General features: G+C 37.6%; 1 protein-coding gene across 3 annotated transcripts in view; it reads left to right on the plus strand.

The window, feature by feature from the left end:
* PLD5 (phospholipase D family member 5) overlaps nucleotides 1-25,128 on the plus strand; it is a 169,903-nt gene that overhangs the window by 27,631 nt on the left and 117,144 nt on the right. The window contains exon 1 of one of the 3 annotated variants that reach the window (XM_063151943.1): nucleotides 6,592-6,729. The exons of the other annotated variants lie outside the window; for them this stretch is intronic. Within the exon in view, the coding sequence (XP_063008013.1) occupies nucleotides 6,727-6,729 (3 nt within the window). The 5' untranslated portion in view covers nucleotides 6,592-6,726. Of the gene's footprint in view, nucleotides 1-6,591; nucleotides 6,730-25,128 lie in introns of those variants that run through there. 3 annotated transcript variants of the gene reach the window in all.

Raw genomic sequence — 25,128 nt, forward strand, 5'->3', positions numbered from 1 at the left:
GTTCGTAAAGGGAAATGCTGTCCTGGCAACCGCATTTCCCAGTGACCGAAAGGAGTTGTTTGCTGAGTTACGCTGATTGTGCTCTCAGTATTTAAAGGGTGTGTCCGATCTTCACTAACGATGAAAAAAAAAAGCAAATTTTTGTTTCCTTTTGCCTAAAATAAGAGGATCATGCTCTTTGTACTTGGCTTTTCTGGTAGAAACACCTCCTGAGCTACTTTGTGATGGAAGGATTGCTGCAAACTGGCAAAATAGTGATCTCTGATTGGTGCTCAAAACACCATAAACTTCTTTAAATGGAACTCCTTCAACATCTGCTTTTGGCTTTAAAATATGATTACAGTGTGTGCTAATTTCAGTGGTTAGATCAAGAAACGCTGTGCTGCTCTGAGTGGTTTGGCTGCAGCCTGCAGAGAGACAGTAGCATCCCCTCTGTTGACATTGATGTCAGGAAGTGGAAGCTGCCCACTCTCTCAGAGCAGCTCTACATCTCACTCTGTGCCCTGTCTCCCCCAGCCAGCTCCCTGGAGTGAAGTGGCTCTTGTAGCCCACCTGGCTGCTCCAGGTGGAGAAGTGGTGGGAGACCAAGTATCTGCGCAGCATTCTCGGGACCTGTGCAGAGAGAGGGTCTATTAACTCTGTTTTCCTTTATGAGATGTTGAGGGCAAGCATTCAGGTGCATATGAGAGAGAGAAATGAATTCAGCTCTGTTTTGAAGCCGATACCTGTCTGTGTTGTTTAGGCAATACACAACACATGCTCAAATCTATTGGAAACCTGAGCTGGGTAGGTGTGACCCCCTCAGAACAGTGGCAGAAAGAGAATGTAATTGTTGTTTCTCAGCCCTTAGAGATTTTCTTGGCCACTGAATCACTGTAAAAATAGAAAGACTTGTTCCAGGCAGCTGGACTCTGGGAGGCAGCACTCATATGTTTTTTCAGCTGCATCAGATAGATAAGGAGGCTTTCTATTTCTCTGTCTTCTTTTTTTTTTTTTTTTTTTTTTTTTAACACAATGGACTTTATTTTACAACTGTTCTTACCTTTAACACACACCTTCAGCTCCCCCAAAATAAAGGGAAAATATTTCTTTGAAATGTGTAAACATTGTTTGTGCCTGATGGCAATGACAGCCCATCATCCTCTGTGTATTGATACTGCCCATTTAAGTAGCTGCCACCTGCTCCAGTTACAATATATGAGCTGGCACATCAGTTTAGGGCTGGGTAATGTTAAACATCCAGGGCCATGTTTTAATCTTTGGTTACTGCTTGAGCAGAGTTGAATTGGTAAGGACCCTCTTCTATTCTGTAGATGCTGTACCAATTTCATAAGATCTGAATGTATTCTTGCTGCGTGAGGTCCAAACCTCTACAAGCAGAATTTTGCATAAAAGTTTTCTTTTCTGCAAGGCCAGTAGAACATCTTAATCTTTTTTCTGCTTCAGAACATTATTTGAAGTATTTGAGGCTATGCTTTTATAAGTCCTCTTGAAGAATAGGATTTTACCACTGGAAAGTTGCATGGATATTAATATATGAATTGTGAATGAGTGATTTCAGGATGTAACTTATATCTGAGATTTTGGTAAAGCTTCTTGCAAGGTGAAATACTGCTGTGTTTGTGGAAGAGTAACAGACTAGGTGGGGATATCAGGCTTTGATTTTTAGTGTTGTTGGTTGTTTTTTGAGCTAGCTATTTATTTGTAGATCCACCAAGTCTTGAAGATGGACCACACTGAGATAGGTGAAGTTCTGCCCCTCTCTGCACCCTACCCTGCCTCTGCCAGCTCTCTTCCATCTTTCTGCTTTCTCTCTCTTTCTTTCCTGCAACTTATTTTTTTCCTGCAAATCCTGTTGCTTTTCCATGTTGCTAATGAAACTGCTGAACAATGAAGAGCTGATACTGGCATTTATAGTTGTGTCATTTTGTTTTGGAGTTCCTGTTCTAGTTAGATTTTTGAAGGAATGGAGAATTTTTGTTTTCAGTTGACGTTTTTAGCCCATAGAATTGCAACATTTTACCAATTTACACTTAGAGTGCACTTTGGACATATTTCTTCGCAGCAAAAAAAAATCAAAGTCTTTTATTGATAAATTTCATGCTTTGTCTAGGTGCCTTTGAAGTTTTGTATCTGTTTTGTTTTGCTGACTGTGGGAACTCAGCACATCCCTCCGGATGTCCAGAGTTGCTGAGGACTCCGTTGGAGGGCTCGGAGACCCTGGCATTCTGCCCAGAACACCTGGTGGCTTGATTTTGATCCTTCCAATGAATTGCCAGCTTGGCATGGGGGTGTGAAAGCCACACAGGTTTGAATGGTATAAAAACAAGGTGTTCACAGGGTGAAAATGTAAGTTTTAGGATTTTTGGTATGGGGGTTATGGGGACAAGATGGAGGAATCAGGGTGTGTCTTAGTCCTTCTTCTTTCTTCTTCTTGTTCTCCATTTTCTGCTGTGATGTTGGCACTTGGGGATTGGTTTCGAATAGAAGTGCACTGTCTAACATAGGTGATAGGCATTGGGAATTAAAAGTAAATATGATATATGTAGTTTGTGGTATAAAAGGACGACACCGCCTCGGGGGTGGTCGGAGTGCCTGTGGCTGCCTTGCTGTGCAGACCTCGGCTGGGCAGAAAGAAAATTTTGTAGATAAGAAATAATAAACAACCTGAAGACCAAAAAACAAAGAGTCCAGACTCGTTCTTCGAAAGCGCAGGCTGCCGCAGAACCATCCCACGCATCTCGGGGCAGAGACAGAGAGCCGACCCGAGAGCTGACTTTTAGAATTCCTGCAGACATATATAATCTTGTTTGTCTTCATTCTGTAATGCCAAATAATATTGCATGTTTTTGTCTCATCACTTATCAAGCTGTGGTTTATTTTTATCTATTTACAACAAATTGTTTCTAGATACTTCTATTATTTTTTACACCTTATGGGGAGAGAAGATGCCTCATAACTCTAGGGACAATTAGGACAGACAGAGTGCCCCAAGACAGCCATAATTGCATGTCCCTGAGGCTTTGTGACATCTCAGGCAAACCCAAAACAACTCATCAATTCTTTATTTTAATTTATTAGGATTTTTCATTTAATGAAACCAGATTTTTTTTTATACTCTTCTCTCCAGTCAACAATCAAATGCCAAAATAAAAGAAATTCTGTCAGGACGAAAATTTAGTTCTTTGATCAGTTGCTTTATGTTTGGTACCCGTTAGTACAACCATTCAGTCGTTGCAGATTGAGGGGTCTAGTCTGAATGGTTACATGTTGCAAAGAGCACTTGTGAAATAACTTGTATTGCCATATCTAACCTATTTTCATCACAAAAGATAGATTACTTTTAATCCAATTTAAGTTTTTATAGCTTTATTATCCATTCCTTGATCATTTAGATTATTCAAGGGCATCTTTATGTCGTCTAAATAAGTGTTTAAATTATGTAGCCTGCTAACTACATTTCTACAGGGGTCTAAAAAATGTCTCAGATACCTTTCAGAGCTTTATTTTTATTTTTGAAATAGCCTCTGAAGCAAGGAGCTCATGTTGGCAGTTAATATGCTGAGAGGGGTAAAGTCTGGCAATAGGATTGTAACCAGTAAGCAAGGATTAAATTACAGGTTTTTAACTCAAATTTGGGAAGGAATTGGTTTCCTCAAACAAAAGGAGAAAATCTGGACCTTGGGAAGATTCTGGAAGATGTAAGTTCCCATTGCTTGTGGATTCTTCAAGAATTCAAGGGAGAAAAAAATTCATCTTTAAGGGTTATAGATGTTGAAGTTGGGGTTCACATTTAAACTTTTGCAGTTATATCAGTACATAACTCTTTCCCTTGGTGGTCACTTCTTTTTCTGTGTTAGTAGGAGTTCAAAGTAAATGGAAAAGGGGGCTTTGTTTTGAAGTATGTGTGTTAATGCTGAAGTAAGTTAGTCAAACTTACTTGTTTTTTTCTGCCTGTATAGGTACATGGTAGCATTTTTTCTGTAAAGAAATATCTTGTAGTTGAATTTAGGAGGCGATATTTGTGCTTGAATTTAGGAGGTGCATGTTTTAATTGTGAGATGACTGTGACAGAATTCATTCTGAAATGTATATGCATTCAATAATTGAATTACTTTTCAGTAAAAAATTGAAGTATTCTGCCTTCATTGACTGAAAGGCAGAGTTCAAGATTGTTTGTGCATATGAATAGGGCCATGCTGTCCTGTCCCATACACATTTTGTGTAGAAATATGCAGGAACACAACTTGGCTGCATGTACTTCTTCATATGTGGCATCTGATCGCTATCCCAGCAGACATCTTTGTGAGCATAAGGGTTTCATAAATTTCAAGGATTTCAGGAAAGGTTTGTGTAGACTATTAAGATGACTGAAAACTTTCTGATGGAAAAGTTTTTACATGTAAAAAGAGCAAGACCTCTGTAGCCAGATTGATTGCAATCGAATTGTTTCACAGAATTCTCTGCTGGGTCTCAGTGATATTAAATGTGGAACCTCTCTGATGGGAATCCCATTAGCAGTGTGACTAACAAAGCAGTGTGAGTTGTTTATGGACACTGCCCAGGTTCTGGTGTGGCACTGGGCACTGACCAATTCGTGCATCTTCTGCTCCTTCCATGCTGCTGATGTTGCTCATGACAGGGTATGTGTAGACAGCTTTCTGGTCAAACAATGAAACTAGGGCTGTCTACTGATTTTCTTTGTCCTGTAAGCTATCTTGTATACTGCTGCCCATTTTGCTGCCTGAAATTTTGTCTCTCTTGGTTTCATAGAACCTGATTGGCTTGTTTTTTTACCCTTCTATCTTCTTAATCAGTCTTACAGTACCTCTTTCGAGTTCATCTTGCTGTTTTTCTTAGGGATTGAACTGTGATCCTTTTATTTGCATCAGACAAGCTCATCTGTAAATACAAGTCAAATTCATCTTTGCCATGATGCCTTGCAAATGAATTTTTGTAGCTCTGGCTGAAGAAGAAGGGTCTGGAGTAAAGAGAGGTTCTTGTGGCTGTTCAGCTAGATGTCAACAGCTCAACATGGCTAAAACAGGCCTCCTGCAGACTCCTCTCCTGCTGCTTCCTTGTCGCTCTAGAAAACAGCCTAATCTTGCCATGGTGTTCATAACACGTCATTTATTACTTTGTTCTTTCTCTAAGTTCAGAAATGACACTGTCAGTGTTATTGATTAAATCTTATTTTTTAATGTAATTTCTTAAAGTAAGTTCATTGCAGTTTCAACAAACATTTGAATATTCCATCCAGCTCTTCTTCCCTATTAAACAGGCTTGCCAATTAGTCCAGCATCCTTTTCCTTGTGTTCTTCAGGTCAGTCCTGCACTTTCATACCCATTCAGATTCAGTGAAAATTATTATTCTTTCAGATTCAGTGAAAATCATTATTGTTTCCTTTGCAAACAGAATAGAAAAAAACCCCACAGGCATCTCTTCTGAATTTATTTTCCCTCCTTGCACAGAACATATTCTTCACTTTTCTAGACCTTTATAAATCCTTAGTTGTTGCAGAAGCATGACTCCATCCTCTATCATTATTCATTAAAATTTCAGGCTCAGTCTTATGCTCTCTTAGTACAATAATGTACTTTTTTCTTGAGAGCATCTCCATGGTAGTCTCCATAGCCTTTTGATACTCCTTTCTTTAAAACTCTTTATTGTGAGACCCAAAAATCTTGGGAATTATTCTAAGTGCTTGTTAAACTAGCCAGAAATCTGACTTGGTTCCTTTTGCCTCCCTCTTTGTCGCCTCTTACTGTGAGGTGTTATTTGATAACACCATGGAGTCAGGACTGCTTGTTTAGTTAACTTTTGGGTTTGTGGGTTTTTGTGGGCCTTTTATTTGTTTGCTTTGTTTTTGTTTTGTTTGGACTTTTAAAAAATTTTATTTTATCACACAAAACACAGAAGCATCCTGAGCTACCATTGGAAACCTTAAGATGGTTATAATGTTAACTGAGAAATTAATCATAATTGTAGCATTGCAGGGAAATTTGCTGTGTGAAATTTGTTCTTGAGAAGAGTGGCAGTAGAAGTGCCAGTTGATCATTTCATCCCTTTGGAACTTACCACCTTGTCTTCCCTAGGGAAAAAAGTGTTAAAAAGAAAAAAAAAGAAAAGCTGACAAAGAGCAAGCACATTGCAAACAAAAGATGCTCTTAGCTAATCTGAAGGGGCATTTGGCTGCCTCACAAAAACACTGTGTATTTTGGCAGTTAGGAGCTTTGGCTTAGGAAGATCCATGTTTGGAATAACAGGGTGTGTTGCAAGTCAAAATTCAGGTATCTTGGCTGAGATGTATGAGTAATCTGGCATGATGCCTTTCTGCACTGTGCCTAGCTATAGCAAATGCCAAAGTCCCTTGTGAACAATATATGAATCTCATTTTAGGGGAAAAAAAAAGAGAAGGAGGGAAAAGGGAGCCAGAATTTATTTTACCATTTAGTGGATATAAAAAAACAAGTATCAAGAAGCAAAACATTTCCGTGAAGCATTCACTGTGGAAATTCTGCAACTTCTTGTTGCAAACCTCTTTATCACTGATTTCCAGAGCATCAAGGCTAGGAATTGAGGGACTGAAATATAATCAGTGGTGATACATTTTAACCACATAAAACATTCTCTGCTTCCAAAGCCTCCAGTGTCTCTAGTAAGCAGTGCAACAGCAACAGCTCCTTGCTGCTGAACTCCAGAGACGTGGAAAATACTGGATCAGGATGGTAAGAAGCTCTTTATTTTTTTTCATCAAATCAAGGTTATTACCCTGTAAAAATGTTTAAAAGATGATGAAATTAGTAAAGTTCAGTATTTAAAACAAAAAAACAGTGTGTAAGATGCAAAGGAATTACGATTTTTTTTGCAAGAGAACAGCAATGCAAGTTGGTGACAAATATATCTGGCACTGAACATGTTGTGCAGCTTATATAAAAGCTTTTAAAACTGGGAAAGATTGCTGATGAGTATTTGATATAAATTGTAAGTCTGTCAACTTGGTTTATTTCAGAAGGACAGCTGTATGGGCTTTTAAAATTATTTTGGATTAATAATCTCTGACACAGACTTTATACATAAAAATATAAATAAACCTATGCCAATCACTCATGCAGGCTGTATGTTTATATGGTTACTTTTGTAGCGGTTTGGGATTTTGTTTTTTAGAAAGAAGCAGATCTGCTCAGTACATGCCTTTGACTTTAAGGGAGCTATGAAGTTTTTATTTTTCTGGGTTTTCAATCCATGAAAATCTGTAAATTACATTGTTTCTCTAGTGCATTTATTTGGTGGGAAAAATAACCAGGGAAAGTTTTAGTATAATGATTTTATTATTTGTACCAATTTAAATATTCTGATCTAAGCATGAAAACAATAGAAGTAGAGTATAAAGCATATAAATGTGGGATCTAAATATAGTGTAAATTGATACCAAAGCTATTAATGGTTTAAAAAATGCCTGAGAATAGGATAAAAATATGCATAATAGCATTTTTCTATGTATTAAAGAATTGGAGGGAGGAAATGTATCTTGGGAGTGTTTACTCCCAAGACTCATTGTCAAGACTGTTTTGTTGGGGTTTTTTGGGGGTTGGGGGTGGGTGTTGATTGAAATAAACATCAAGCCCAATCTCCTGTGTGGAAACTCAGGCATTCATTTTAAGGGCATTCTAAGTCCAGGAATTTATTGATTAGGACATTACAGTACGTCAAAGTGAGAGGAAAACAAATTGCTAAATAAGTCTGAGGGGCACTGAAATACATTTGCTTGACAGTCCAGCTTGATGTGTAGGGAATTATTCTCTTTGTGATTCAAATGGAAGAGGAGATTTTTAACAGAATAACTATGAGACTTTGAAAAGTGTACAGCAAGTGTGAAACAACATTTGATTTATATTTTCTTTGTTGTGTATTTGTTCCTTCTCAGCAGTACAAAAATTAAAAAACCCTAAAACTATCACTAAATTCTTTCTGATCTTTTCCTTTTCTAAGTGGTTTCACTGAAATAAAAGTCATTAAGCTAATCGTGTTATCGTAGCCTATATGTTTCATGTTAGACATTGTGCTTTGATGTGTTAAAAATTTATGATTTTCTTCCTTAGCATGCAGAATAGATTGCAAAATCAATAATTGAATGGCAACCAGGCTGTAAGGTTCTTGGAAAGATGATTAGTATGAATCTATGTGTGGTGGTGGTTGTTGTTGTTATTATTAATATTTGTTGATGTTATTAATATTATTATTGCTTTTTTTTGGACAAAAATCCCCTATATTGAGTAACCATTAAACAGTATTGTTGTACTGAAGAGACTTGAATATATTATTGTTTCTTGTCAGAGAAGACTGTGCCCATAGTTACTTTTATCTTACATCTAAATTTTCTTTCAGGAAAATGCTGGAGGTAGGATATCAGGCTGCATTTGCCTATTGTGGACACAGAACATAATTAATAACAAATGGTGTTACTTATATTTCCACTTTTGTGGTTCTCTAGTTCCTACATAAGTCAAATGCAGATTATGCTTTTGTACCAGCAAGTTAAAAACATTTCCTTCTAGAAAAATAACATTCATGTACTGCCACATACTTGCTTCTAATAAAGTTTTAGCCAAAGTAAACTAACATTGTGTCTTGCTTGACATGGATTAGTTCAGTAACTAAAGCAGTGAGTTCACAAGGGATCTATTTCTTTCAGTTTGGATGGCCTGGGCAAGGATCTTGCATAAGTTACTGAAGGGAAAAAAAAAAAGAGACTTACACCACACACATCCCCCAAAGATGTACCCTTAATAGTAGTCAGCAATGTAATAAATTACATTAATAGTCCAGAGGGAACAGCCTCTCACTTAAAATTTTTAGATGATATGATGTTTTGTAGAATTTAAATAGTAAATGGTCTTAAAGAAGCCCAAATTGCAAGCTGTCAAATGCATTAGATATCAGCTTTAATTATTTAAAGTGTTTTTTCTAGTAAGTCTAAAGAACAAAAGTAAAATTATAAATAATGTACTGGCTTTACCAGAAAAACTAAAAAGTTATAGACATGACTATCACAGTGCTAAATTCTAATAAAGTATAATTAGTGAAAGGGATATGTTTGGTATGGCAAAGTTCATTTGCAGTGTCTTCCTGGTGCAGAATTTAAAAAAGCTTATTCGACAATTGGATGTATTATATCTCTAGATTAATTTAGGCTAAACATTTTTTTTTCATTTCAGTAACTAAATTGAAGTCTGATAATCTGCCTGAAAATGTAATCCTTTTTTAAAGAGGTATATTATAAATATGTCAGCTGTGGACTTTATATAAAATAAGTTTAAGGAAAGGAAATGGAGCTTTACATCTGCTATGAACTTGATTCAAGATTTAATAATATTCTCAGGTTTTGTTCTTTTATGTTATTCTACCAGTTTTCTGATAAAAAAGAAGTTTGTTCATTCAGAAGTACTCATGCTGACAGTGGTCAGAAGGAATCGGCTGCAGTACAGCTTTGTGCATGTGTTTGGTATTAACTTATGTGTCCCAACTAACTTTTGGCACAGTTTGGTTTAGGTTAAAAAACTGCATTTCAGGCTGATTACCGTGCCAGTAAGTCTGGCACTCTTCTAGAGTGAAATACACTCTTGCATGCTCCATAAATATTGTTTGTGAAGGATGAAAATAAATCACATTGAAATTTCACTGAAATGTAATGTTGAAATATTTCCATATGTATATATGTATATATATGTATTAGCATTTACTTGTAATGAAGTAAGTTTGTATTTTAAAATCTCAGCATCTATGTTTATGGAGCCTGAATACTTTCAGTGGATAAAATATGTCACCAGGCAAGGTTTATGCAAAAGTAGTTCTTTAGGTGGTGGAGGATTATGTTTTTAAGCCATTTGGCCTTTGATTCTACAATTAACCTACTATGCAGATCAGGTTTTGCTCACTGAAATCCATCTTTTAAGCTGTGCCATTACACTGGTAGTATAACTTAAAATGAGTTGCTCTCAGGAAGTTTTAAATTATTTACTGTGTTTTACATAATGGATTGGCATGCCTGCTGCATCTGTGTTCAAGACAGGGTTTTATTCCTTCAGCCATGGGATATATGAAGAAACTATTGAAAATGGATGCTTTTAGCATTAGTCAATCCTTTTGGCTTTGTTCCTGTCATGCCATCAGAAATGAAGTTGATGAAAATGAAGGCAGGGAAAAAGGTCAGTCTGGTCTCTAGGTGAAATAATTGATGGGAGCAGCTTCCAGAGGAATACAGTTGTAGTGAGAAGGTGGCTGGATAATACATATTTTTCTACATCTGCTTAATGTTTGCATCATGGCATTTGCAGTGTTCTGAAATATCAGGACAAAATTGTGTTTCCCACATATCTTAGGACCCTTGTAGCAACATGGTATTTTGCCTCACATAATTGTTCTTGTGCTTCATGACTGTACTGAGAATACTGAAAACAATTAAGGTTGAGACTTACCATGGACTTTTTATAAAAGAAGTCTAGAGAAGATAAAAAGGTACTGACAACTTTATACTCACCTGATACTGTGCAGATGCAAGAAGAGCAAGTTATAGAGCTGTGCCCTGAAGTATAAGTTTCCAGTGCTTATATAAGGAATGAGCTCTAACCAGAGCTGAGGATGGGTAATATGTAGTGATGGCTAATATGTAGTGTTGGGAGACATGGTACATTTTGGGTAGATTTCCTGGTTTGCTTCCCTACACAGAGTGCTGATGAGAAGCTGCCATTCCTAAAGGAATTCTCTAGACATTGCACTAGAGGTTTTAGTCTACTGTAAATCTGCTGTTATGAATATTTCATTTAGATGTTTTCAGTGTTGTGGTGTGACCTGGGGATGCACAGCCCATAGGCAGCCCTATTGTATCTTTGATAATGAAGTTTCAGCTTGGAGGCGAGAGCTGTCTACTCTCCGGCCCTGTGTTAGGGCACCACTTCATTCTTGTCACCAATATACACCTTGCATATCTGACTAGAGGTTTTGGATTCACAAAAATTTTTGGAACCTACAGCAGAAGGTTGGTAATCTCTGGTGTTGATCCGTACTCAGTCAAAGATGGTAGGTAAATCTGGTGGTGAAACCTTCTGACTCCATTACCATAATAGGGCCCTTTTTTTAATAGCCGTGGCTTTAGCTCCATAGTGGCAACCTTTTGAATAGCTCAGAGAATTTGAGATCTTGTGTTGCAGCCTTTTCTCCCCTTATGTGATGTGGCTTTCATGACAGGATTTTTGTGATAATTTTCCCTGTCATAGGACAGGAGATGGTGCATGTGTGTCAGGCTAGCAGACTAGAGGCTCTAGAGGCTGCCGACATGTTCTTCCTGTTAACTGGATATGCACATGCCTGGTAAGAGGGAGAACTCTCTCTTAGCCATATCATGGGAATTTATTTGGTCAGGTGATGACTAAGACTACATAGTCATTTGGAAGAAATGTCAAGAAAGAGTATGTTATAAGACTACACCTCTGATTTACCTTCTTTTCCTGTAAATACCTACTTTTAGCACTTTTTGTTATGGTTCTTTCTTTTCAGAAAGAAAAAATCTGTCTAATGTGGTAGAGATTTTACCAGCAGTAATTCTGGAGATTAAGTTTTGAAAAAATATATACTTGATTTGGGACAAACATGCTGTCTGGGCCATTTGATCTTGACTAACTAAAGAGCTACTGCAGACCTCTATATCATTCACATAAAAATGATCTTTCAGCAACTCAACTGGCCTACAAAATTTATGTCAGAACAAGAAATGTTCCTCTTGTATTTTTTTCTTTTCATTGAAGAAATAGAAGGGACTAATTTTAGAGAGTGCTTGTTAACTTAAGGTCTTTTAAGTCAAACAAACTTTTAGATTATCTTTTGACTAAACTTGTATGCACTAATGTTAATTTTCTTATTTTTCTCTTGGAAGGACTGTCAAAAGTGTTAGGCATGTTTAAAAATATTTTTTTTTCTTCCTACTCCTCATTCCACTATTACAGGGGATCAATCACAAAATCAGCACTTGCATCTAATAATTCCTCTGCTGTGGCACAGGTAGAAGAAAAATGGTTTCCTTGTACATGCAAAGCATGAAAAAGTGAGTTCTGTGTGAAGGATGAATACAACACACCTAGGGATGTTTTAGGCAGAATATATTAAGGTATCTACTGGCATTTGTTTGCTGCAGAGATTGTCATGAAATGATGCTTGTAGCTGGCTGTTACCTCTTTGTGCACTGGGGCTGCTCATGGACTGCATTTCCTCTGCCCATCAGGGCTGGTGTGGTCCTGTAGTCAGCAAGTGGAGCTCCCTTGTCTCCAGCTATGCCTTTTGTTTTCAAGGTCATTCATGTATTCATCGTCCAAAGGCAACTGCATAGTTTGGTCTGCTAGGAAGTTGAAGAAGAGCTTGAAAGACTGGGTCCCAAAAAAGTTTTCTGTCTCAGTGATCCTGGTGGATTTGACAGGTTTGAGATTGACAGGTAGTTGCCATGTTGCTAGGTGCTGAGAAAGGAGGCAGTCATAATTCTGGGTTTAAGTGTGTTAAAACAAACTAAAATTTACTAGGAAGCTGGTATAGTGTGTATAGCTTTGTAGGGATTGAGAGCAATGCTGTAGGATGGCAGCAGTTTAACCCTTTGGTGCTTGCAATTAACAGCGTTTGTTGTGTGCCATAGAACAAATGTGTTGCTTGTTCTTTCCTTTTGAAGAAAAGAAAAACCAAACACCTCCACAAGTTTAATATTTGTAACATTCACCAAATGTTTATTTAGGTATTTTACTTCAGATAGGGATTAGTTCCATGGCCTAATAAGACACATTCATTTAGAGTGAGTAGCTTGGAAAAACATAGATTGAAGAGTGTACCAGCATAAACATGAATCCTTCTACTGCATCATTTTCAGAACTCCTTGAAGTCATGGCAAGTGCAAGCCAACTGAACAAAACAGTTTTGGTGTAGTGCATCATAACACAGAACATGCAATTTATAAACTGTTATAGAAAGAATTTTATTATACAATATTTTAAAATTTTATATGACTTTGTGAAACATTAGTTTTTGTAGCAGATTTGGGGTTGTCAGCATATCACAAGTCCCCAAAATGCTATATCTCTTTTATAAATTTACTAATGGAGTTGGCTTCACTGTTGATTAGAATCTCTTTTTAGTAAAAAGAAATGTAAAAATATTTGTGGGAGGATCTAGAAGGTGAAAAAGGCTAAAATACTTTAAATTCACATTCATGTAGGGTGAAACTTAATAGTTTTACTGGTTGTTTCAGCCTCATAGGTTTTCTAGTCCAGATTCATTGAAGTCATGCGTTTGCTGTGGATCATTTTAATGCTCCAGTGAAATATTCTCTCTGATCTGTGTCAGTGGGGGTAGGGAAGCACATAAAATATATGCTTCCAGTCAGTGATGGGAGAGTAGGAGGATTTTTCATGAACAATATAATTAAATTCATGCATGTAAAAGATACCTGCAAGATGCTGCTTGAGAAAGTACTTTATAGCAATAGATAATTATAGGGAAAAAATTACTTTCCTGGAATGATAGTACATAATACTAATTTATCAGTGGTATAAAGGTTTTCTAAGCAGTTTGTTTCCCATATGTAACACAGCATTTTTTTTCTAATAATCTTTGTCTTCAAAAGAATTTTTGATCAAAATTTTTGATGAACATATTACACTGGAATTTTAATACAGCCTTAATATAGACCACTGTTGTAAACATTTATTTAATAGCTTAAAAGTTATTTGCTCTTCCAGAAGTATGAGAACCATGGAATTCTCCAAAGTTTAGGTTTTCCTGTCTGTTTAATACAGTTTTAATTACGTGCATAGTTGCCACTGCTGTGGATCATACCCATGTTTGTTTAAAGGTATCCAGAAGAGGTGATGATATTAATTCACCTGCTGCTAAATACTCTCATACTTACAAAGTAGTGTATGACTCAGACAAGAAATGAAAACAGAGTCAGTTGCTTAGGTCAAGTGATTACTGCTGGGTATGGTGTGTTGAGAGTTTTCTGGGATTAATCTCATCCTAAGCCAACAAAAAAAATTAGTGTTCAGTTCCCCTTCCTCCTCCCCACTTCTTCTTCACTTTCTGTGGGAAGAAAAAGGCTTCAGTGGATTTTGTTTTTGCTGTCTCCAAACGAAGCTGTAGGCAGTGTGTGTGGTAACATTTTTGTAAAAATGGACAGCTTAGATACACCTGGAAATTCTTGGTCAAAAATACATGTTGTGGGCTGTGCTCTTGGTGTTGCCCAAGAAATCCTTGTTGTGAGGAGCTGGACTCTCCTGGGGGTGCTCTCTGATGCATTGACCCTCAGTTAGGAGCTCTGACAGGATATCAGGGGCCAAGGCTGCCGCTCTCTGCCCTGACCCTGCCTGGACCCGTGGCTGGGGCATCCTCACTAAGAGTTCACTGTGGAACATTTTGGTTCTAGGCCTGATTGAAGAAGTTCTGTGGAGAGTATATGGTGAAAAGTAATTGGCACAGCAGTTAATCTTTGGGGAAGGTTCACTGAGAGATGTTACATTGAGTCAACATTAATTTCAAGGAGGAATCCTCACCAAAACCATGAAGCTGATTTTTTTCAGGTATTAACAGGTTTCAAAACCTAAACCTATGTAGCCATCTCACCTTAAAAAAAGTCAGTGCTGTTGGTTTTAATGGTCAAAGTGAGACCCACAGCTGAATATGACAAACTTGCAGAATCTCTTCTATTTTCAGTAGTGACATGTATATTTTCTCCTGAGTCTCTGATCTCAGACTATGTTGTGTAAATGCAAATGTATTTTTTTTTTAAATCAAAAGCACAATTTCTGAATGGACAGTGTAGTCTAAGGAAATAGATATAGCAGAAGACCATGCTTAGCTTAAGATTTTTACTATCTTTAGGGCCTGGCACTCACTAGGCTGCAGAGAGAAGCATACTGTTTTTTGTTATAAACAGCCTTCTATGTTAAATTCTAAAATAGTTGTTTCCCGGAGGAGGTTTGGAATAGAAACTGATGTACCTGATAGTTAATTAAAATTCAGTGTTGTTTGTTCTTGCTTAAATTAGTGAAAAAACCCCCAAACCTTACAGGAAACACCACAGAGAATAACATTCTGAACATTTCAATTTATTTTTAAAGATGAGAATTCCCATGGCTTAATTCTTTAAAGAGTTGGAACATAATTCAAATGCTTCTTTTCCACCTGTCACTTTTTTTTTTTTTTCATTTTTAGCATGTGTATTTTCTTTCATAGAGAAATAAAGGGAATGAACACCTCATTTCCCTTTTTACACAGGTTTTTTCTGAATCCTAGTTACTGAACTACATGTACACATCACTTCTATTATAACACTGAAAACCACTTGCACAAATGAAATGCATACCTAGCATTTGTTTCATTAGGTTACACCAGAATCTGGCTGGTATTGTTGTACAAACCAGAGAAAACCATGTGTAACTGGCTTTGTTTGTAATGCAAAGTTGCTGATTAGCCAGCTAATATTTTCTTTCCCATGCTCACAATCTCCCACACACAGAAAGATACGAAAAACTAGTATAAAAATAAGGTTTTAAGCTACGACAATGAGATCTCCAGATGTCTGATTCCTTGGTTTAGAAAACTGCACAAGAGCTTATCTATTCCTGAAATAAAAATGATTTAGATAGTCCAAACCGTCTTTCACAATCTCCCATCTGCTAGGGTGTGCATTTCATTTTCATGTAAATAAAATTTCTAAGTAATTCTTCAAATCCTTGCTGTACAGTTCATTACAGACATCTCATGCTTGTTAACACTTACTGCCAGAAGGCAAAAGGACTGATAAAGTATGTGGGGCACTCATAGGAGCCTTACAAGGCAGGAACTCCCTCGTGGAGAGGGGAATATTTCAGTGGATTTATGTACAACATTAACCACTTCACCTGTATTATTTCCCTGTTCTCCCTTTCAAGAAATACAGATACCTAATGAGGGGGATGGTAAAGGAAATTTTCCAAGCTTCATTTTTGGATTTCTACCATGCTAAATCAGATAATTGGATTTTAAGCTGTGCTTTCATGTCATGTACTCTCTCACAGTGGACTGGATTCCTACCTGTGTTTAGGCAGGCAGGCCTCTAGTCTTAAAGCTTAAATAGAGAGTCTTACATTGTTCCGATTTTTGAAAGGTCCCTTTAGCTTCGGTCTGACAGTTAATGGGTGCTGGCATGTTGGCAAATTGAGCCCTATTTTTACTTTATACTGAAGTCACAACTGGAGAAGAGGAAGAATTGTACTGACTTATTTTTCCAAAACTGGACTGATTTGCTTACTTTGCTAGAGGTGCAGTTAATCAAAACAGCTGCAACTCAGAACACCTGGAAGTTGTGAAGTTGTGCAACTCTTAAATGTCTAAATGTAGATTTTAAGAATCTAATTTTAAGCAGGCAGATTTGATCAGTTTGCCCCATGGTTACCCAGGAAACCACTTAATTACTATGCCTTTGCTTCAGCCCTCTGCATGTAGCTTTTAAAACATTTTGTTAAAATTTTTCTTTTCTTTTGTCTTAAGCTAGTGTTTGTAGAAAGGGCTGGCTTGACAGCTCTGGCAAATGAAATAGTCTGCCTGCCCACGGAATATGTGCTCCCTAGACAGTGGCAGTCCAAACTTCCACATGCTGTTTTTTCAATGTGCTACAACTTTTCTTGGGGGAGTGGAGACAGGAGGGAGGAAAGAGGGTCCTTTTACATTCGGGTCTTTGCCACCAAAACGTGCAAGTGTCGTCAGGAAAAGTGGCCTGTATTTTCCTTCTAGCACAGAAGACAGGCGGCTAAAAAAATGCATGAGCTCAAGCTTTGGAAAACCCATATGTTTTCTGTAAACTGTCGTCAAGATCACAAATTCAATCCTGCTGTGTTGCAGTTAGTGCTGATGACCAGTGATCTCATGAACTGAACAGAGTTTTCCTTGCTCAGTGCCCAGACAAAAGGATTTTTAAAGAGTTTTGAGTTCTGCTGAGCCTTCAAGAAAAACTCCGGGAATGATATTTGCATGGAAGTGGGAAATAGAGTAATTTAAAATCTCAAGACTGGGTCTTCTTGTGTTTCCCTTTAAGAATGTTAGTCTCAGCACATACAGTTCATTACTTCAGTCTGTCTTGGTGATGACTTTTTTTGAGATACATGTATTAGATGAATTGTGATAGCTGTGAATCACCTAGGTTCCTGGAAAAATCACCCAAGACAGTCAGTCTTTTCAGCACAGGACTGTGTATTTGATTTCCAAGTGGTTTACAGGCCTCCTGTAAACCACTTAGCTAGTGTAACCTCATTTAACTAGTGGCCTGAAAATCGTGGAAGATCACAGACAGAATCATACAGGTGCTCTTGAGTGAGCAATGTGAATTCACAAACATTTCGACAAAAATTGCAAGGCATTATGAATTTACCATATCCATGACATCCTTTAATTTCAGAAATCTTTGCTCTACTATGACCTAAAATGGAAATACAGAAGGACCATTTATATAATCCAAAATAAAGCATCTGGGTTACATAGCTGCAATGCTTCATAAATACTTTTGTTCTCTGTAGTTACACAAGAGGTTATCCAGGAATTTGTCATCTCTACTCAAAGCAGCTGAAATGATCCAGTCCAGGCTCATGTTGCTGCCACTCCCCAAGCCGTGCAACCCCATCCTTTTCCTCCAGCCAATGCCATCACTTGTAATGAGCCAATTCCAGGAGCTGCTTGCCTGAAAGCTAAATGTGAGGTTTGGACTTTTGGGGTGAAAGACATTGTCTGTTGTGAGGAAGAGTTTTGCAGACTTTGATTTGGCAAGGAATCTGTGATTGGGCTTGTAAAGGTGAGAGTATTGCTAAGCAGAAATGAAAATGGCAGTATGTTAAGACTGTGAAAGCACAAAAGAAAACACTGGAATTTATTCTCTGGTCATGAAAGTCACTTGGCGTACTTTTGTTCTCTGAATGCTGTTTGGACTTACAGAATCGTTTCTCATAGCTTTTTGTGTCAGACTATGCTAGCAGTCTGAGAAACAGATGGAAATTCTACTGGTTTTCCTTCTGCAGACTGTAAAACAAAGCTGCTTAAATTACTGGTGCTCGAAACTAATGAACCTTTTCAGCATCTAAGTCCAAGATTCATTGCTGCTTTTAATGTTACTCTAAGAAATTAATGGTTCTTTTATAGAACTCTAACTGTGCTGTCAGCATTGGTCTTGTACATGCTGCTCTCCTTTAAATGAAGTAGGGACAGTGCATAGGAGAAAATGGAACACATCTCACTCATCATCTGGATTAGAACATCTGATTCCTACCTGAAGAATCAATATTTTAGAAGACAAAGAGCACTATGCTTTGCTGTCTTGATGCCTATGTATCATTCTTAAGTTTTAGAAACCAGTAATCCAGAAAAGAACTACAGAGTGAGTTTGCATTTGAAGGTATAAAGCATATGGTTCTGTTGTGGACACATTAGAATGTATTTATAAATTAGAATTGAGATCCTGCTTCATGACATTAAAATTTTTCATTTTTGAAACGTAGTAAACCCTTTTTTGTGTGTGCGTGAAACTGATTTTTAAATTTAAATTTGTTACATTTTTCCTGTTTTTAAATAATTTTATTTTTTACGTAGTTGGTTCTCCGATTCTAAAATTGTGGCCAAGTAAGCTCTGAATTATTCACAGAAGTGATGTAGATTTTGTGTTTTTACTGCTGGCTGGTTTGCCTACTCTAAATACTCCTCATACCTGAACGAGGAAGAAGGAGACTAGATTTAGAGCACGGGAGTGCTGAAGAATGCAGAATAGTCTAGAATATCTTCTTTGCTTTGTTGAGATTGGCTTTAAGAAATAACCAGAAATTGCCCATCTGCAATGGATTTCCTGTATTTATTTCTCCTGTGTGTTGGTCAACCATCAACAGACACATTTTACAGAGCCATAAGATGGTGATGACAGTTTTCTTCCCTATGCAGTTTATTAGTTGCTAATTCTGTTTAGTAGGAACTTGGATCAATTACAGCCTTGTCAAGTTTCCAGTGGGACTAGCAGATCTTTTTCATTCACTTTAATGATATTGACATAGTGAATTTTGTGCCAGTTCCATTAATTTCAGTAAAACTTGCTTTGCCCACTGACATTGAGTGTATGTTTTGTCCTATTTGCTGAGACATTTACAAGCCTTTCATAATTATACCAACTTAAGGAGCTTGAAACCTATCCTTTTAACTTTTCTTTCCCAGTAGAGATGAGTATCTCTTCCTTTTGTTGTAATCAGAATCTATTCAAAATGAGCAAAAACTGAGTTTGTAAAATATGTACTATAGGCAAAATAGAGAAATCGAGACTTCTCAGGTGGCTGTGGGGTACTGCCAAGATTAATTTATCTTCTGTTGTTATTTGGGAAAGAAGAGCAGGCCATATAGCCAAAGTACACAGCACCTTTGTGAATGCAGTTATTGAGACTCATTTGCATTGCTGCTTGTGTTTATATGAAAGGTTTATATATGAAATCACATAAATCCATAGACATAAGAGCTGTTCTTATGGTGGACAAACACTACTTTTTCTCAATAAACTTAATTCTTAAAGTAGAAAGCAAGGAGAAAATCAGTCTGCTGTCCTCATGAATCTAATGTATTTGCTATCTGGAAGCTGAATTTTGGCGCAGAACATGTGGCAGTGTGTGGCACTGGGGAGCTCCAAGGTCTTGTACAATAATAAAGAAAAAGTGTCCTCCTCTGAAAGCTAGGACTAATACATTAGTAGCTGGATTTAGATTGATACAATTTCTTCTTTGATATATAATATCAGATGTTGTTTGCATTACATCAGAACAGTGTTAACTCTGGCTTTATCTTTTAACATTTAAACCAGTTTGTTAAATTCATGTTGGTGCTGTTTGTATGTGGTAATTGATGTTGTTTTTATTGAAGTCATAAACTTTAATGAACCCATACAACACTTGGCATAAATTAAATACAAATGGTCTTAAATTTTGACAGATTTATGTAAAGGAGTTTCTCTGTCTTCCTTCTCTTCCTATGTCACGAATAAAATTTAGTGATCAGGCCTCAGTTTTAACTTTTTATGCAAGTATTACATCTCCTTTGTAATGGTGACTGGATAAAGCTGACAAGTTAATGTTCACTTTACAATGATGTGCAGGAAGAAAGTAATCTTGAAAATGTTCTTCAGAATAGGTATGCTGGAGGCTAGGAGAAGATATTTCCATGAAAGCCTCCTGGACAGTGACACTTCAGGCTGACAAAAAGCTTAGCACACTGATACCTAATGAACACTCTGAAATCATGAGAAATGCAAGACAGTTCAACTGAACATTTTTTGCCATTTATTGCAATCTCAAGGCATAGAAAGAGTGTGACTTCATTGATGTGCTTAGGGCAAATAATTACAGAATTAGATTGTGTGGTCATTCTTCACTAAAAACATTAGGGCAGCTTAGATGTCATCACTCAGCAGTGAGATCTCTGGATCCCTAAAGCAGGAGCAGCTGAAAGCTCACTGTCACCAATGACAGTGTGCAGTGCAGTAACCTCTCCCTCGTGCCTGCAACAACGTCTCCTCTGGTGCAGATTTTGAGGGATCAATGACTGCATTGCCTTGCTGTGGGAGGTGTGGGCTGATTTGTACAGTGGGCCCCACTGGCCAGGATGCCGCATGTGCCAGGGGCACCACTGGGAAGCAGAGTCCAGCAGGAATGGGGCTCTTACTGGTGGGGGTCTGTCAGGGCAGGGCCTGATGACCAGAGCCCATCCCAGCAGCCCAGCCAGGGAGGAGGGCTCCTGGGGGGCAGCCCTGGTGCTCCCATCGTGCTGCAGGCAGCCCTGGCCCAGCAGTGCCCAGGGCAGGGCTGTGAGGAGCTGCAGCCCAGCCCTGCTGGGGCAGGGACCAACATCTCTGGTAGCTGAGATGGGCTGCTAGAATGTGGGCTGGTAGGAGGAGCTGCGAGGTCTGGCTGGGACATGTAATGTTCTGTTACATTCCTTGAAGGTCTTGAATGCAAATTCTAGAAAATTCAGTGTTTGTATTTTTTGTCATAAGTGACTGTGTTACTAATATTGAGCAGGCAGTGTGTCTTACAACAATACTGCCCTAAAGTACAGTCTTGGAGTGTTCAGCCAGAGTTGTTCTCCAGGGAAGGAGTACCAAGGACCTCAAGAGTAGCTGAATTGTTCAGGCTAAACATCTGGCCAGCCTTGCATCCTATCTTTGATGGGACCTTGGCACACCGGGGAGAATATAGGCTCAATCACGTAATTTCCAGTTCCTGGGGTTGGCATTCCTCTTTACTAGCTCCTAGGGCTTTATTCTATTAAGAAAACCCAAAGATACTCACTTTCAAATCTATGTAAGCTTCTGTCAACTATGTGTCTCATGGCATGGGGTTCTACAGCTTCACAATGCCTTGAGTACCCTTTTTTGTTTGCTCATTCAAGCTTGCCAACAAAATTAATTTAATGCCCTCTAATGTGTTTATTGGAAGAGACAGTGAAACTGTTTCATAGTCCTCTTTTCCATGCTGCTTATGAATTCATAGTTCTGTCACATTCCCCTGTTAGTCGTGTCTTTTTCCAAGCTGAAAATTACCAGTTTATTTAATCTTTCTTTATCTAGACACATTCTATGCTTTGATTGTCCTTTTCACCTACTTCTATACCTCTTCCCATTGTTCTGTAATTTTTGAAATGAGTGAACCAGAACTTTGTGACTTTTAGGGTTTGGGTCCGCAAATGTATAAAAATTCACAATGTGAAGAAATTTTCTTTGGTGCTCTGATCTCTTTCTAGTAAATTCAGCTTGCCTTTTTTACCTCCAGACACTAAGTTGATGTTTCCATAAGTTTACTTGCTAAATCTGTCATCTTGCTCATAGATGGTTATAGTTTAAAAATAATTTTGAGGCAAATAAATTCAGAAATGTTATGTGCATTTTTCTGCATGATAAGTAGCATAGAGTGTTTCGATATTGGACTGGTATTTTGGAATTAGGTGTCACTGCTGCATAGGTTTTTATATGTTGTTATAGTCTTAATAAGAGCCATAAGAGCTGTGGTCATAGGCTGGGACATGCTGAAACTATTGGAAGTTTCCAGGTGTTTATTGAAAATGACAATCTAAAATGGTAGATGGAAATTTCTTATGCTACTCCTCCTGTTTTGACGCTGTCCTGTATTCTTAGCGGACTTTGATGTTGTTTTCTGACACTTCTGACAGCAGTCAAAAATTTTTTGTAGAACATACTGAAGCCTTCCAGGCTATTTGAGTGAAGGTGTTGAGGCATGCTACAAAGCCTCAATGTATCTTTATTCTCCTGTGCAAAGATATCTTTTCAGAGATGAGACAGGGAACTTGCTGGAATTGAGGGAGAATCAGTGAATGGTAGCAAAAAGATAATAACATTGCAGAAGAAATAGCAAAATATACTGTGATTGTTAAATGAAAAGATTGGAATTTATTCCTTGGGTGTGCCAGACGCTTATGAGGGGATATTTTCTGAAGATATATTTATAGAGGTATAGCACACACAGATAAACAGGGGGAAATAGATAAAAGAAATTTGAGCATAGCTTCTTTCTGGAAGAATTCTTTGAATATCAGAAGCACCACAACAGGATTTTTTTTCCTTCATATGCTCTATGCTCCAACATCAAGGCCATGGAGAGTGAGCACAGGTTCAGTAGTTCCTGTGATAGTGCTGAAGCCCTCATCTTCGGCATCCTTGGGGATACAAGCATGTGGCTTTAGATCTTTTGCTAGATTTGCCTGGAGGTCAATGTATCATTTTCAGGGAGATTCAGCAACAAATACCACTAATATTTTTGTAGTGTTTATCTTTTCACTTTTTTAAAACTAGTTCTTTAAATTACTTGCCTTGTCACTGTAGTTAGTGAGCTCCAACTTTTGTCTTCCTTTTCTCCTCAATCCCATAGACCTGTCTCATTCTAATCCACAGAACATGGTTCTGTCAGAAAGTCTGAAAAGGATGGTTTGGGACCTTTAATTTTACATACAGGAACCACATTCTTGATTTTTCTCGCTCTGTGTGTACCTTGGAGAAATAAATAATAAAGATTTTTCAATTTTTTTTTCTTAGCAGCACTGGCTGTTACAGACAGCCCACTACTTCCCATCTCAGTTTTAATCACCTTGTACAATAAACCAAAATTACTGTTCAGAAAGATGACCTTAAATGACTTCATTATCCTAAACTGCCTTTGGAATGCCATCATCCTGGTGAACATTAATTCACTTTGATGACTTTTGGTGTTGCCCCAAAGACATTGCAGCTCTTTGAATAATGATGGGGCAGGGCTATTCTCTTCCCCTGTCTTACCACAGCAGAGTGGCTCAGTTTGTCTGCACATTAGGTACCCTCCTTGAAGCAGCCCTGTGAGCTTTATGGCAGCTCAGCATAGAGGCTGGAGAGGACACAGGGCTTGCTTTTCAGAAAGGGTGCCATCCAAATCATTAGTTAAATTTTTAAACAACTGTTGGACCACATGCTGTGTTCAGTCCTGTGATTAACTACAGTAAGAAGATGACTGCAATTTTTTTCAAACTGTTTTTTGGGGGTTTTTTTTGGTTTTTTTTTTTTTTTTGGTTTTTTTTTTTTTTAATTCTGTTAAAGTTTTTTTTTTTTTAACCTTCAGACTGTTTCTTTTCTCTCTCAAACATGTAGATCTTCATTTCAGTCAAGAAGGTTACCCCGGTGCTTTCTTTCAGCTTGTGATTCTTCAGAGTCTAGCAGAGAACAGAGTACTGGAAAATTCTTGCATCAAGCCAAAAAACTTGAGATGCTTTTAGTCAAGTAATCATTTACAGTCTCTGAGCCCATTCTTACATAGCAAAGAGATAAATTGCCAGTCTTGCCATCTACAAAGCAATTTGCACAGCTACAAAACATCAGAAAGGGAATATATTAATTTCTGCAGATACAGCAAATAGATGCAATGTCCTTGGAGGGATCTCTGGATAAGCATGAGCATATTTATTGAATTTATAAATTGCTAGGTAATTTCTTAGTTTGAATTATTGTGGCTTTGATGGAAATGAATTATTTTTTCCCCTCATGTTTAATAAAATAGTTTATATGCTTCTCAGGCAGGACTGCTAAGCTTTATAATAACCTTTTGCAAACTACTTAAGTTTATTACTAATATGTAGTTGAGATAGCATGTGCATGAGATAGCAAGCTTAGTTAACTTCCAGTTTACCCATTGTTTGTTTTTTTTTATGTAGGAATTGAGCCGAAAGCCGTGCAAGAACCAGATAGATCAGAATGACATGAATTAAAATATTTTCATCTTTACTAAATAACTGTAGAGAAGTTGCAGCCATGAAGGCGCTAAGAAGAGCAAGGGCTGAATTCTGTTCATGTTTACATTAGCACAAATTTTGAAGTAAGTCCATGAACTTTGTAAGGTTAATATAGCAGTACCTATAGGATAGCAGTACACAGTTGCAAACAGAAAAAGGAGTTACTATAACACTTTATTGTTCAGGTTGTTCTCAGCAGCTGAGTGCAAAACTGATGTTTATAAAGAAATTGAGCTCGCAGTCCTAGCAGACAAAGGGAGTTGTTTTGCCATTTGGTGTTTCCCCAAGAGGAGCAATCTTGTCATATGAAAAACAAAATCTAGAACTTTTGCATGTTGTGGAAAGTTCCCTAAAGAGTATAGAGAAAAAAGGGACAAAGAAAACTGTAAACATGTTAGTAAGTCTTAGCAGCAAAGGAAAATGAAATCGCAACCTATGCTTGGTAATAGGTTATAGGGTAAATGTGTAATAGGATAAAATCTAAATATTCCATGAAATACCAGATGCTTTGAAGCATCAATTAAATTTTGATCAAGTCTTTTGTAGCCAAAGTATAAATCAAGCTGATGAATTTACACCATATCTAATAGTGTTTCTTTATATATTTAGTGCAATCTCAAAATGGGATCAAGCGGTTTGTCTAGCAGAGAGCCATGTTAAACAGAAATGCTTGAGCTATGAGTGTGCTACCTTCCTGTAGGATATGACTGTGGCCAAATAAATGTGGAAGATCATAGCCACAGTTTTATGTTCTTGGCAAAATCTGAATTTGA

Source organism: Melospiza melodia, chromosome 3 (genome assembly GCF_035770615.1).
Source record: "Melospiza melodia melodia isolate bMelMel2 chromosome 3, bMelMel2.pri, whole genome shotgun sequence".
In the NCBI taxonomy this organism is placed as follows: domain Eukaryota; kingdom Metazoa; phylum Chordata; class Aves; order Passeriformes; family Passerellidae; genus Melospiza; species Melospiza melodia.